The sequence below is a fragment of the Sorex fumeus genome, unplaced genomic scaffold (assembly GCF_029834395.1).
Source record: "Sorex fumeus unplaced genomic scaffold, SorFum_2.1 ptg000095l, whole genome shotgun sequence".
In the NCBI taxonomy this organism is placed as follows: Eukaryota; Metazoa; Chordata; class Mammalia; order Eulipotyphla; family Soricidae; genus Sorex; species Sorex fumeus.
In genome coordinates this window covers 12,323,553-12,336,924 of record NW_026606152.1, presented here as the reverse complement: position 1 = coordinate 12,336,924, position 13,372 = coordinate 12,323,553, and the positions used below count along the sequence as shown (strand labels likewise).

The 13,372-nt window shown below is 36.4% G+C and overlaps 1 protein-coding gene across 1 annotated transcript in view; it reads left to right on the top strand.

Moving 5' to 3' along the window:
- SACS (sacsin molecular chaperone) overlaps window positions 1-13,339 on the top strand; it is an 80,215-nt gene extending 66,876 nt beyond the window's left edge. Inside the window, exon 9 of the mRNA XM_056133054.1 lies at window positions 373-13,339. Within this exon, the coding sequence (XP_055989029.1) occupies window positions 373-11,927 (11,555 nt within the window). The 3' untranslated portion in view covers window positions 11,928-13,339. The remainder of the gene's footprint in view (window positions 1-372) is intronic.
- Window positions 13,340-13,372: the final 33 nt, after the last annotated feature.

The window sequence follows — 13,372 nt, the reverse complement described above, 5'->3', positions numbered from 1 at the left end:
TTTTATTTGGGAACAAGTAAGAAGTACAAAGATTTTTTCAAGTTAATTATGTTTGTTGAAACTTAACAGATAATTAAAAAACACATTTAAATTATTTTACATATTTAAACACTTTCTAGAGAAATTTATTTTACAGATTTTAGCATTATTTTACATATTTTAGCACTTTCTAGAGAAAATTATTATTTCCATAAAATTGATTTGTATGAAAAATCCTATGATTATTCAGAAATAATCTTAACCCAGTTCCACTCAACTTTTGCATTGTTTTGTGTGCTTTTTTAATGACTTGTTCATCTGTGCAAGTGAAAGTCTATTTAACTTATACTTGCATCAGCATGTGTTTGTAACATTTCTATATATGCCTTACAGGGAGACCATGTACTCAGCTACAGCTTCTAAATCCAGATCGATTTGCACGTCTTATCAAAGAAGTAATGAATACATTCTGGCCTGGCAGAGACTTGATCGTTCAATGGTATCCATTTGATGAAAGCAAAAACCACCCATCTGTTTCATGGCTTAAAATGGTTTGGAAGAATCTCTATATACATTTTTCAGAGGATTTGTCTTCATTTGATGAGATGCCTCTTATCCCTAGAACTACACTAGAAGAAGGTCAGGCCTGTGTGGACCTCATTAGACTCCGAATCCCATCATTAGTCATTTTAGATGATGTATCTGAAGCACAGCTTCCAGAATTTATAGCAGACATTGTACAAAAACTTGGAGGGATTGTCCTTAAAAATTTAGATGCCTCCATTCAGCATCCACTTGTTAAAAAATACCTTCATTCACCATTGCCAAGTGCTATTTTGCAGATAATGGAGAAGATGCCATTGCAGAAATTGTGTAATCAAATAGCTTCACTACTTCCAACACACAAAGATGCCCTGAGGAAGTTCTTAGCAAGTTTGACTGATATCAGTGAAAGGGAGAAAAGAATCATTCAGGAATTAACAATATTTAAGCGAATTAACCATTCAGCTGGTGAGGGAGTTTCCTCTTATACAAAACTGAAAGGCTGTAAAGTCTTACACCATACTGCCAAACTTCCATCAGATCTGAGACTCTCCATTTCAGTCATAGATAGTAGTGATGAAGCTACTATTCGCTTGGCAAACATGTTGAAAGTAGAAAAGTTAAAGACCACTAGTTGCTTAAAGCTTATCTTGAAAGATATTGAAAATGCATTTTATTCACCTGAAGAAATAACATATCTTTTGTTATGGATCCTTGAGAATCTATCTTCTCTTAAAAACGAGAATCCAAATGTGCTTGATTGGTTAATGCCATTAAAATTCATTCCGATTTCTCAGGACCGGATGCTATCAGCCAGTGAACTATTTGATCCTGATGTAGAAATTCTAAAAGATCTCTTTTACAATGAAGAAGAGACTTGTTTCCCACCCACAGGTTTCACATCACCAGATATTCTTCACTCTTTAAGACAGATTGGTTTGAAAAATGAAGCTAGTCTTAAAGAAAAAGATATTGTGCAAGTGGCAAAAAAAATTGAAGTTTTACATGTCAGTTCCTGTCCAAATGAGGATGTTCTGAAAAAAGCCAAAACACTCTTGTTGGTTTTGAATAAGAATCATACACTGTTACAGTCTTCTGAAGGAAAGATGACACTAAAGAAAATAAAATGGGTTCCAGCTTGTAAGGAAAGGCCTCCAAATTATCCAGGCTCTTTAGTCTGGAAAGGAGATCTCTGTAATCTTTGTGCACCACCAGAGATGTGTGATGTATCCCATGCAATTCTTGTGGGTTCATCACTACCTCTTGTTGAAAGTATTCATACAAATTTAGAAAAAGCTTTAGGTATCTTCATAAAACCTAGTATCAATGCTGTCTTGAAACATTTTAAAATTGTTGTTGATTGGTATACTTCAAAAACATTTAGTGATGAAGACTACTATCAATTTCAGCATATTTTGCTTGAAATTTATGGATTTATGCATGATCACTTAAATGAAGGGAAGGATGCTTTCAGAGCCTTAAAATTTCCATGGGTTTGGACTGGCAAAAAATTTTGTCCTCTTGCTCAAGCTGTGATAAAACCTTTCCATGATCTTGATCTTCAGCCTTATTTGCACAGTGTGCCAAAAACTATGGCGAAATTCCACCAGCTGTTCAAGGCCTGTGGCTCAATCGAGGAATTGACATCAGATCACATTTCTATGGTCATTCAGAAGGTATACCTCAAAAGTGACCAAGAGCTCAGTGAACAGGAAAGTAAACAAAACCTTCATCTTATGTTGAATATTATGAGATGGCTATATAGCAATCAGATTCCAGCAAGCCCCAACACACCAGTTCCTATACATCATAGCAAAAATCCATCTAAACTAATTATGAAACCAATTCATGAATGCTGTTACTGTGACATCAAAGTCGATGACCTGAATGACTTACTGGAAGATTCAGTGGAACCAATCATTTTGGTGCATGAAGATATACCTATGAAAACAGCAGAATGGCTGAAAGTTCCATGTCTCAGTACAAGACTGATCAATCCTGAAAATATGGGATTTGAACAGTCAGGACAAAGAGAACCACTCACTGTAAGAATTAAAAATATTCTAGAAGAATACCCTTCAGTGTCAGATATTTTTAAAGAATTACTTCAGAATGCTGATGATGCAAATGCAACAGAATGTAGTTTCATGATTGATATGAGAAGAAATATGGACATTAGAGAGAATCTTCTCGACCCAGGAATGGCAGCTTGCCATGGGCCTGCTTTGTGGTCATTCAATAATTCTGAGTTTTCAGATTCAGACTTTTTGAATATAACTAGGTTAGGAGAATCTCTAAAAAGAGGAGAAGTTGACAAAGTTGGAAAATTTGGCCTTGGATTTAATTCTGTGTATCATATCACCGACATTCCCATCATTATGAGTCGAGAATTCATGATAATGTTTGATCCAAACATAAATCATATTAGCAAGCACATTAAAGATAAATCTAATCCAGGAATCAAAATTAATTGGAGTAAACAACAGAAAAGACTCAGGAAATTTCCCAATCAGTTCAAACCATTTATAGATATATTTGGCTGTCAGTTGCCTTTGACAGTAGAAGCACCCTATAGTTACAATGGAACTCTTTTCCGACTCTCCTTTAGAACACAGCAGGAAGCAAAAGTGAGTGAAGTTAGTAGTACCTGCTACAACACAGCAGATATTTATTCTCTTGTAGATGAATTTAGTCTGTGTGGACACAGACTTATCATTTTCACCCAGAGTGTAGACTCAATGTATTTAAAGTACTTGAAAATTGAGGAAACTAATCCCAACTTAGCACAGGACACAATAATAATTAAAAAAAAATCTTGCTCTTCCAAAGCACTGACTGAACCTGTCTTGAGTGTTTTAAAAGAAGCTGCTAAGCTCATGAAGACTTGCAATGGCAGTAATAAAAAGCTCCCCTCGGATGCACCAAAGTCATGTTGCATTCTTCAGATCACAGTTGAGGAATTTCACCATGTATTCAGAAGGATTGCTGACTTACAGTCACCGCTATTTAGAGGTCCAGATGATGACCCAGCTGCTCTCTTTGAAATGGCCAAGTCTGGCCAATCAAAAAAACCACCAGATGAGTTGCCACAAAAAACAATTGATTGTACCACATGGCTTATATGTACCTGCATGGATACTGGAGAGGCTCTGAAGTTTTCCCTGAGTGAAAGTGGACGCAGGCTAGGACTGGTTCCTTGTGGAGCAGTAGGAGTTCTGCTCTCTGAAATCCAGAACCAGAAGTGGACAGTGAAACCACATGTGGGAGAGGTATTTTGCTATTTACCTCTACGAATAAAAACTGGATTGCCAGTTCACATCAATGGATGCTTTGCTGTTACTTCAAATAGAAAAGAAATCTGGAAGACAGACACAAAAGGACGATGGAACACAACCTTCATGAGGCATGTGATTGTGAAAGCATACTTAGAGGCGCTCTGTGTCCTACGTGATTTGGCCATCAATGGGGAACTAATAGACTATACTTACTATGCAGTGTGGCCTGATCCTGACTTAGTTCATGATGACTTTTCTATAATATGTCATGGACTTTATGAAGACATAGCTCATGGAAAAGGGAAAGAATTAACCAGAGTCTTCTCTGATGGATCGACATGGGTTTCCATGAAGAATGTGAGATTTCTAGATGACTCTATACTTAAAAGAAAAGATGTTGGTCCAGCAGCCTTTAAGATATTTTTGAAATACCTCAAAAAAACTGGCTCAAGAAACCTATGTGCTGTTGAACTTCCATCTTCAGTAAAACTGGGATTTGAAGAAGCAGGGTGCAAACAGATACTTCTTGAAAATACATTCTCAGAAAAACAGTTTTTTTCAGAAGTATTTTTCCCAAATATTCAAGAAATAGAAGCAGAACTCAGAGATCCTTTAATGAATTATGTTTTAAATGAAAAAGTTGATGAATTTGCGGTAATTCTTCGTGTCACTCCATGTATTCCTTGCTCTCTTGAAGGGCATCCTTTGGTTTTGCCATCAAGATTAATTCATCCCGAGGGGCGAGTTGCAAAGTTATTTGATATGAGTGATGGACGGTTTCCATATGGTTCTACTCAGGACTATCTTAATCCAATAATTTTGATTAAACTAGTTCAATTAGGTATGGCAAAAGATGATATTTTATGGGATGACATGCTAGAACGTGCAGAGTCAGTAGCTGAAATTAATAGAAGTGATCATGTTGCTGCTTGTCTAAGAAGTAGTATACTGATTAGTCTTATTGATGAAAAACTAAAAATAAGGGATCCTAGAGCCAAGGATTTTGCAACAAGATATCAAACAATTCCATTCCTTCCATTTCTAACAAAACCAGCAGGTTTTTCTTTGGATTGGAAAGGCAACAGTTTTAAGCCAGAAACCATGTTTGCTGCAACTGACCTTTATACGTCTGAACATCAAGATACAGTTTGTCTTTTGCAACCAATTCTAAATGAAAATTCACATTCTTTCAAAGGTTGTGGTTCAGTGCCTTTGGCTGTTAAAGAGTTTTTGGGATTATTAAGAAAGCCAACAGTGGATCTGGTTGTAAACCAATTGAAAGAAGTCGCAAAATCAGTTGATGATGGAATAACATTGTACCAGGAGAATATCACGAATGCTTGCTACAAATATCTTCATGAAGCAATGATGCAAAGTGAAACCACTAAGATAGCTGTTGCTGAAAAGTTAAAAACCTTTAGCTTTATTCTAGTTGAGAATGCATATGTTGATTCAGAAAAAGTTTCATTTCATTTGAATTTTGAAGCAGCGCCCTATCTTTATCAGTTGCCCAATAAATATAAAAATAATTTCCGTGAACTTTTTGAGAGTGTGGGTGTTAGACAGTCATTTTCTGTTGAAGATTTTGCCTTTGTTTTGGAATCTATTGATCAAGAAAAGGGAAAACAGAAAATAACAGAAGAAAAATTTCAGCTTTGCCGGCGAATAATTAGTGAAGGAATATGGAGCCTCATAAGAGAGAAGAAACAAGAATTTTGTGAGAAAAATTATGGCAAAATATTATTGCCAGATACTAACCTTAAGCTTCTCCCTGCTAAATCTTTATGCTACAATGATTGTCCTTGGATAAAAGTAAAGGACACCACTGTAAAATACTGTCATGCTGACATACCCCGGGAAGTAGCTGTAAAACTAGGAGCAGTACCAAAGCGACATAAAGCCTTGGAGAGATATGCATCCAACATCTGTTTTACAACCCTTGGCACTGAATTTGGACAGAAAGAAAAACTGACTAGCAGAATTAAAAGTATCCTTAATGCCTATCCTTCAGAAAAAGAAATGTTGAAAGAACTTCTTCAAAATGCTGATGATGCAAAGGCCACAGAAATCTGTTTTGTTTTTGATCCTAGACAGCACCCAGTTGACAGAATATTTGACGACAAGTGGGCCCCACTGCAAGGACCAGCACTTTGTGTGTATAACAACCAGCCTTTCACAGAAGATGATGTCAAGGGAATTCAGAACCTTGGAAAAGGCACCAAAGAAGGAAACCCTTATAAAACTGGACAGTATGGAATCGGGTTCAATTCTGTCTATCACATTACAGACTGCCCTTCTTTCATTTCTGGCAATGACATCCTGTGTATTTTTGATCCCCATGCCAGATATGCACCAGGAGCTACATCTGTTAGTCCTGGGCGCATGTTTAGAGATTTGGACGCAGATTTCAGGACACAGTTCTCAGATGTTCTGGATCTTTACTTGGGAACACATTTTAAACTGGATAATTGCACAATGTTCAGATTTCCTCTTCGTAATGCAGACATGGCAAAGGTTTCAGAAATTTCCTCAGTTCCATCATCAGATAGAATGGTTCAGAATCTTTTGGACAAACTGAGGTCAGATGGTGCAGAACTTTTAATGTTTCTTAATCACATGGAGAAGATTTCAATTTGTGAAATAGACAAAGCTTCTGGAGCTCTAAATGTGCTGTATTCTGTAAAGGGAAAGATCACTGATGGGGATAGGCTGAAAAGGAAACAATTTCACGCCTCTGTAATTGATAGTGTTACTAAAAAGAGGCAACTGAAAGACATACCAGTTCAACAGATAACCTATACTATGGATACTGAGGACTCTGAAGGAAATCTTACAACATGGCTAATTTGTAATAGATCAGGTTTTTCAAGCATGGAAAAAGTATCTAAGAGTGTAATATCAGCTCACAAGAACCAAGATATTACTCTCTTCCCGCGTGGTGGGGTGGCTGCTTGCATCACTCACAATTATAAGAAGCCCCACAGGGCCTTCTGCTTCCTGCCCCTCTCTCTAGAGACAGGGCTCCCCTTTCACGTGAATGGCCACTTTGCTCTGGACTCAGCCAGAAGAAATTTGTGGCGTGATGATAATGGGGTTGGTGTTCGAAGTGACTGGAACAACAGTTTAATGACAGCACTAATAGCCCCTGCATATGTTGAATTACTAATTCAGTTAAAAAAACGGTATTTTCCTGGTTCTGACCCAACACTATCAGTTTTACAGAACACGTCTATTCATGTTGTAAAGGATACTCTAAAGAAATTTTTGTCATTTTTCCCTGTTAATAGACTTGATTTACAGCCCGATCTGTATTGTCTAGTGAAAGCGCTTTATAGTTGCATTCATGAAGATATGAAACGTCTGTTACCAGTTGTACGGGCCCCAAACATTGATGGTTCTGATTTGCATGCTGCAGTTATAATTACTTGGATCAATATGTCTACTTCAAATAAAACTAGGCCATTTTTTGACAATTTACTGCAGGATGAATTACAACACCTTAAAAATGCAGATTATAATATCACAACACGCAAAACTGTGGCAGAGAATGTATATAGACTGAAACATCTCCTTTTAGAAATTGGCTTCAACTTGGTTTATAACTGTGATGAAACTGCTAATTTGTACCACTGTCTTATAGATGCAGACATCCCTGTTAGTTATGTGACTCCTGCTGATGTTCGAGCCTTTTTAATGACATTTTCTTCTCCTGATACTAATTGCCATATTGGAAAGCTGCCTTGTCGTCTCCAGCAGACTAACCTAAAACTTTTTCATAGTTTAAAACTTTTAGTTGATTACTGTTTCAAAGATGCAGAAGAAAATGATATTGAAGTGGAAGGACTGCCTCTTCTCATTACACTGGACAGTGTTTTACAAACTTTCGATGCCAAAAAACCCAAGTTTCTAACAACATACCATGAGTTGATTCCATCTCGAAAAGATCTGTTCATGAATACATTGTATTTGAAATACAGTAATATTTTATTAAACAGTAAGGTTGCTAAAGTATTTGACATTTCCAGCTTTGCTGATTTGCTTTCTTCTGTATTGCCTCGTGAATATAAGACCAAAAATTGTACTAAGTGGAAAGACAATTTTGCAAATGAGTCTTGGCTTAAGAATACATGGCATTTTATCAGTGAATCTGTAAGTATGAAAGAAGATCAAGAGGAATCAAAACCAACATTTGACATTGTTGCTGATACTCTGAAAGACTGGGCATTGCTTCCAGGAACAAAGTTTACTGTTTCAGCCAACCAGCTTGTAGTTCCTGAGGGTGATGTTCTGCTTCCTCTAAGCCTCATGCATATTGCAGTGTTTCCAAATGCTCAAAGTGATAAAGTATTCCATGCTCTCATGAAAGCTGGCTGTGTTCAGCTTGCTTTGAACAAAATCTGCTCCAAGGACAGTGCATTTGTTCCTCTGTTGGCATGTCACACAGCCAACATAGAAAGTCCCACAAGCATTTTGAAAGCTCTTCAATATATGGTTCAAACTTCAACATTTAGAACTGAAAAATTAGTAGAACATGACTTTGAAGCACTTTTGATGTATTTCAACTGTAATTTGGGTCACTTGATGTCACAAGATGACATCAAAATTCTGAAGTCACTTCCATGCTACAGATCCATCAGTGGCCGCTATATGAGCATCGCAAAATTTGGAACATGCTATGTACTTACAAAAAGTATTCCTTCAACTGAAGTAGAAAAATGGACACAATCATTGTCCTCTGCATTTCTGGAAGAAAAAATACATTTAAAAGAACTATATGAGGTGCTTGGTTGTGTCCCTGTAGATGATCTTGAAGTATATTTAAAACATCTCTTACCAAAAATTGAAAATCTCTCTTATGATGCAAAATTAGAGCACTTGATCTATCTTAAGACTAGGTTATCAAGTATTGAGGAATCATCAGAAATCAAGGAACAACTTTTTGAGAAACTAGAAAGTATATTAGTAATTCATGATGCTAATAATCGATTAAAGCAAGCAAAACATTTCTATGATAGAACTGTGAGAGTTTTTGAGGTTATGCTTCCTGAAAAATTTTTTATTCCTAAGGACTTCTTTAAAAAATTGGAACAGCTTATAAAACCCAAAAATCAAGTTGCATTTATGACATCCTGGGTAGAGTTCTTAAGGAATATTGGATTAAAATACATACTTTCTCAGCAGCAGTTGTTACAGTTTGCTAAGGAAATCAGTGTGAGAGCCAATACTGAAAACTGGTCTAAAGAAACATTGCAAAATACAGTCGATATTCTTCTCTACCATATCTTCCAAGAACGAATGGATTTGTTATCTGGAAACTTTCTGAAAGAACTTTCTTTAATACCATTTTTATGTCCTGAGCGGGCCCCCGCTGAATTCATTAGATTTCACCCTCAATATCAAGAGGTAAACGGAACACTTCCTCTCATAAAATTCAATGGAGCACAAGTAAATCCAAAATTCAAGCAGTGTGATGTGCTCCAGCTGTTATGGACATCCTGCCCTATTCTCCCAGAGAAAGCCACTCCATTGACTATCAAAGAACAAGAAGGCAGTGACCTTGGTCCACAAGAACAGCTTGAACAAGTTTTAAGTATGCTTAATGTTAACTTGGATCCTCCTCTTGATAAGGTCATTAACAACTGCAGAAACATATGCAACATAACAACTTTAGATGAAGAAATGGTAAAAACAAGAGCAAAAGTCTTACGGAGCATATATGAATTTCTCAGTGCAGACAAAAGGGAGTTTCGTTTTCAACTGCGGGGGGTTGCTTTTGTGATGGTGGAAGATGGTTGGAAACTTCTTAAGCCTGAGGAGGTCGTGATAAATTTGGAGTATGAATCTGATTTTAAACCTTATTTGTATAAGCTACCTTTAGAACTAGGCACCTTTCATCAGTTGTTCAAACTTTTAGGAACTGAAGATGTTATTTCAACTAAGCAGTATGTTGAAGTGTTGAGCCGCATATTCAAAAATTCAGAAGGAAAACAACTGGATCCCAATGAAATGCGTACAGTGAAGAGAGTAGTTTCAGGCTTATTCAAGAGTCTACAAAACGATTCAGTCAAGGTGAGGAGTGATCTTGAGAATGTACGAGATCTTGCACTCTACCTTCCAAGTCAGGATGGCAGATTAGTAAAATCAAGTATTTTAGTGTTTGATGATGCACCACATTACAAAAGCAGAATCCAGGGGAATATTGGTGTGCAAATGTTGGTTGACCTTAGCCAGTGCTACTTAGGAAAAGACCATGGATTTCATACTAAGTTGATAATGCTTTTTCCTCAAAAACTTAGGCCTCGTTTATTGAGCAGTATACTTGAAGAACAGTTAGATGAAGAGACTCCCAAAGTATGTCAGTTTGGAGCACTGTGTTCTCTTCAGGGTAGACTGCAGTTACTCTTATCTTCTGAACAGTTCATCACAGGTCTGATTAGAATTATGAAGCATGAAAATGATAACGCTTTCCTAGCAAATGAAGAAAAAGCCATAAGACTTTGCAAAGCCCTAAGAGAAGGATTGAAAGTGTCCTGTTTTGAAAAGCTTCAAACAACACTAAGAGTTAAAGGTTTTAATCCCATTCCCCATAGCAGAAGTGAAACTTTCGCTTTTTTGAAGAGATTTGGTAATGCAGTAATTCTGCTGTATATACAGCATTCAGACAGTAAAGACATTAACTTCTTACTAGCATTAGCAATGACACTTAAGTCAGCAACTGATAATTTGATATCTGACACTTCGTATTTAATTGCTATGCTAGGATGCAATGATATTTACAGGATCAGTGAGAAACTTGACAGTTTAGGAGTGAAATATGACTCTTCAGAACCATCAAAGCTTGAACTTCCAATGCCTGGCACTCCGATACCTGCTGAAATTCATTATACTCTGCTCATGGATCCAATGAATGTTTTTTACCCAGGAGAATATGTAGGATATCTTGTCGATGCTGAAGGTGGTGATATCTATGGATCATATCAGCCAACATATACCTATGCAATTATCGTACAAGAAGTTGAAAGAGAAGATGCTGATAATTCTAGTTTTCTAGGAAAGATATATCAGATTGATATTGGTTATAGTGAATATAAAATAGTTAGCTCCCTTGACCTGTATAAATTTTCAAGACCTGAAGAAAGCTCTCAAAGCAGAGACAGTGCTCCCTCCACACCCACCAGCCCTACAGAGTTCCTTGTCCCTGGCTTGCGAAGCATTCCTCCCCTTTTCTCAGCAAGAGAGAGCCAAAAGACCCCTTCTTCCAAGCATCACTCCCCCAAAAAACTTAAAGTGAATTCTTTACCAGAGATTTTAAAAGAAGTGACATCAGTAGTGGAGCAAGCTTGGAAGTTGCCAGAATCTGAGAGAAAGAAGATTATTCGACGGTTGTATTTGAAATGGCACCCAGACAAAAACCCAGAGAATCACGATATTGCTAATGAAGTGTTTAAACATTTGCAAAATGAGATTAACAGATTAGAGAAGCAGGCCTTTCTAGATCAAAATACAGACAGGACTTCAAGGCGAACATTTTCAAGCTCAGCGTCCCGATTTCAGTCTGACAAATACTCATTCCAAAGATTTTACACTTCATGGAATCAAGAAGCAACAAGTCACAAATCTGAAAGGCAACAACAAAATAAAGAAAAATGCCCTCCGACAGCTGGACAGACTTACTCTCAAAGGTTCTTTGTTCCTCCTACTTTCAAGTCGGTTGGTAATCCAGTCGAAGCACGTAGATGGTTAAGACAAGCCAGAGCCAATTTTTCAGCTGCCAGGAATGATCTTCATAAGAATGCCAATGAATGGGTGTGCTTTAAATGCTACCTTTCTACCAAGTTAGCTCTGATTGCTGCAGACTATGCTGTGAGAGGGAAATCTGATAAAGATGTGAAACCAACTGCCCTTGCACAAAAAATAGAGGAGTATAGTCAGCAGCTTGAAGGACTAACAAATGATGTCCATACATTGGAAGCATATGGTGTAGACAGTTTAAAAACGAGATACCCTGATTTACTTCCTTTCCCACAGATCCCAAATGACAGGTTCACTTCAGAGGTAGCTATGAGGGTGATGGAATGTACTGCCTGTATCATAATAAAACTTGAAAATTTTATACAACAAAAAGTATGAAGGTATGAATGGAAAAGGAAAACACAGATCTTGAATGTGTTGTAGTGCAGAAGTGAATTGCTGTTTGCAGTGTGAAAGTTTCATTACCACTTACTTAGTAGTTGTGAAGCACATTGAAAATGGTTTGGGAATAAATTTTTGAGTTGTAATTAACATGGAGAGAAGTAGAAATTCTTAAACTAAAAATATATTTTGAAGATAGTGAACTGACAAAATCACAGTACGCGTTGGAATGGCTCAGATGGAACTTTATTGAGCTGTACCTTATAGAACCAAAAACTTAGCAGTTTGCAAGATGAGTCTATGTAGGTCTCATGGTATTTTTGGAGGAGCTAGTGAAACACTGGACATATCATTGGTCTACACATGTAAAAGATATGAAGACTTTGGAGTTAGTAAGTTTTTAAGTGGATCAATTTTGAATATATTATCAGCTGGACCTGATTATGAATTTGCTGCAAGTTTACATCTTAAAGACTACATTTAAAAATGGTACAATATTTTAATCCTGAATAATACTTGATTAAGAGTATGCAGATAGTACATAGGGTGCACTGAGTGCACTTTACATCCTTATTTGAAATTTTAAAATATCTTATGTTTACAGGATTCCTATTTCATGAAGGTAATATGGAAATTTAAAATGGTGGCAGATCTCTCTTATCATCAGATGTTAGCATTACTCTGATGACTGCATACCAAAACACAGGTCAACCCTTATAACATTACATTTGCTTTCTGTTTGTGAACATATTTCTGTTGTATACATATTTTCCACAAATATTGTATTTGTAAAGTGTGGTTGAACAGAATGTAATCTTTTGTTGTCTAAAGGTGCTGCAGTTAAAAACTTTTTTCCCACATGGCACTTACTGGATTTTTTTTTTACTTTGAAAATATTAAATGGCAAAATTATTATGAAAATATCCAGTAGTTTGTGAAAGAAAAAGAATCAGCTTGTATTTTCCCCATGAGTGATTCAGAACTGACATTTAATTTTCATCATGTTTGAGTGTCATACTTATTTAATATATTACTTTTACAGGATGTAAAAGGTATTGGTTTATATAAGTGTGCTTCTGTAAATTATGCTAAATGTATTTTATGCAATTAAGGGCTTATGGAATATGTCATCACTTTTTTACTTTTGTTGGTAATAAAGAATGTTGCACATCTACTATTGTATCGCTTCTGGATGTGAAGCCATGTAATTATATCTGCTATTAAGTGCCATAATTTTAATATTAATAAAGCAAATGTACATATGAAATCACTGTAACTGATATTTCCTGAAAAATAGTTCATTAAAACTCAAATGTTGTCCGTTTCTATATTTAGTTTTGACATGTGTATGTATTTGTTGATTAGAAGTATTAAAATAGAATTGATCTATGCTAAGTTTATTAGCTGCACCTTGATTTAGTTAAGGGTTTTTATTTTATCTC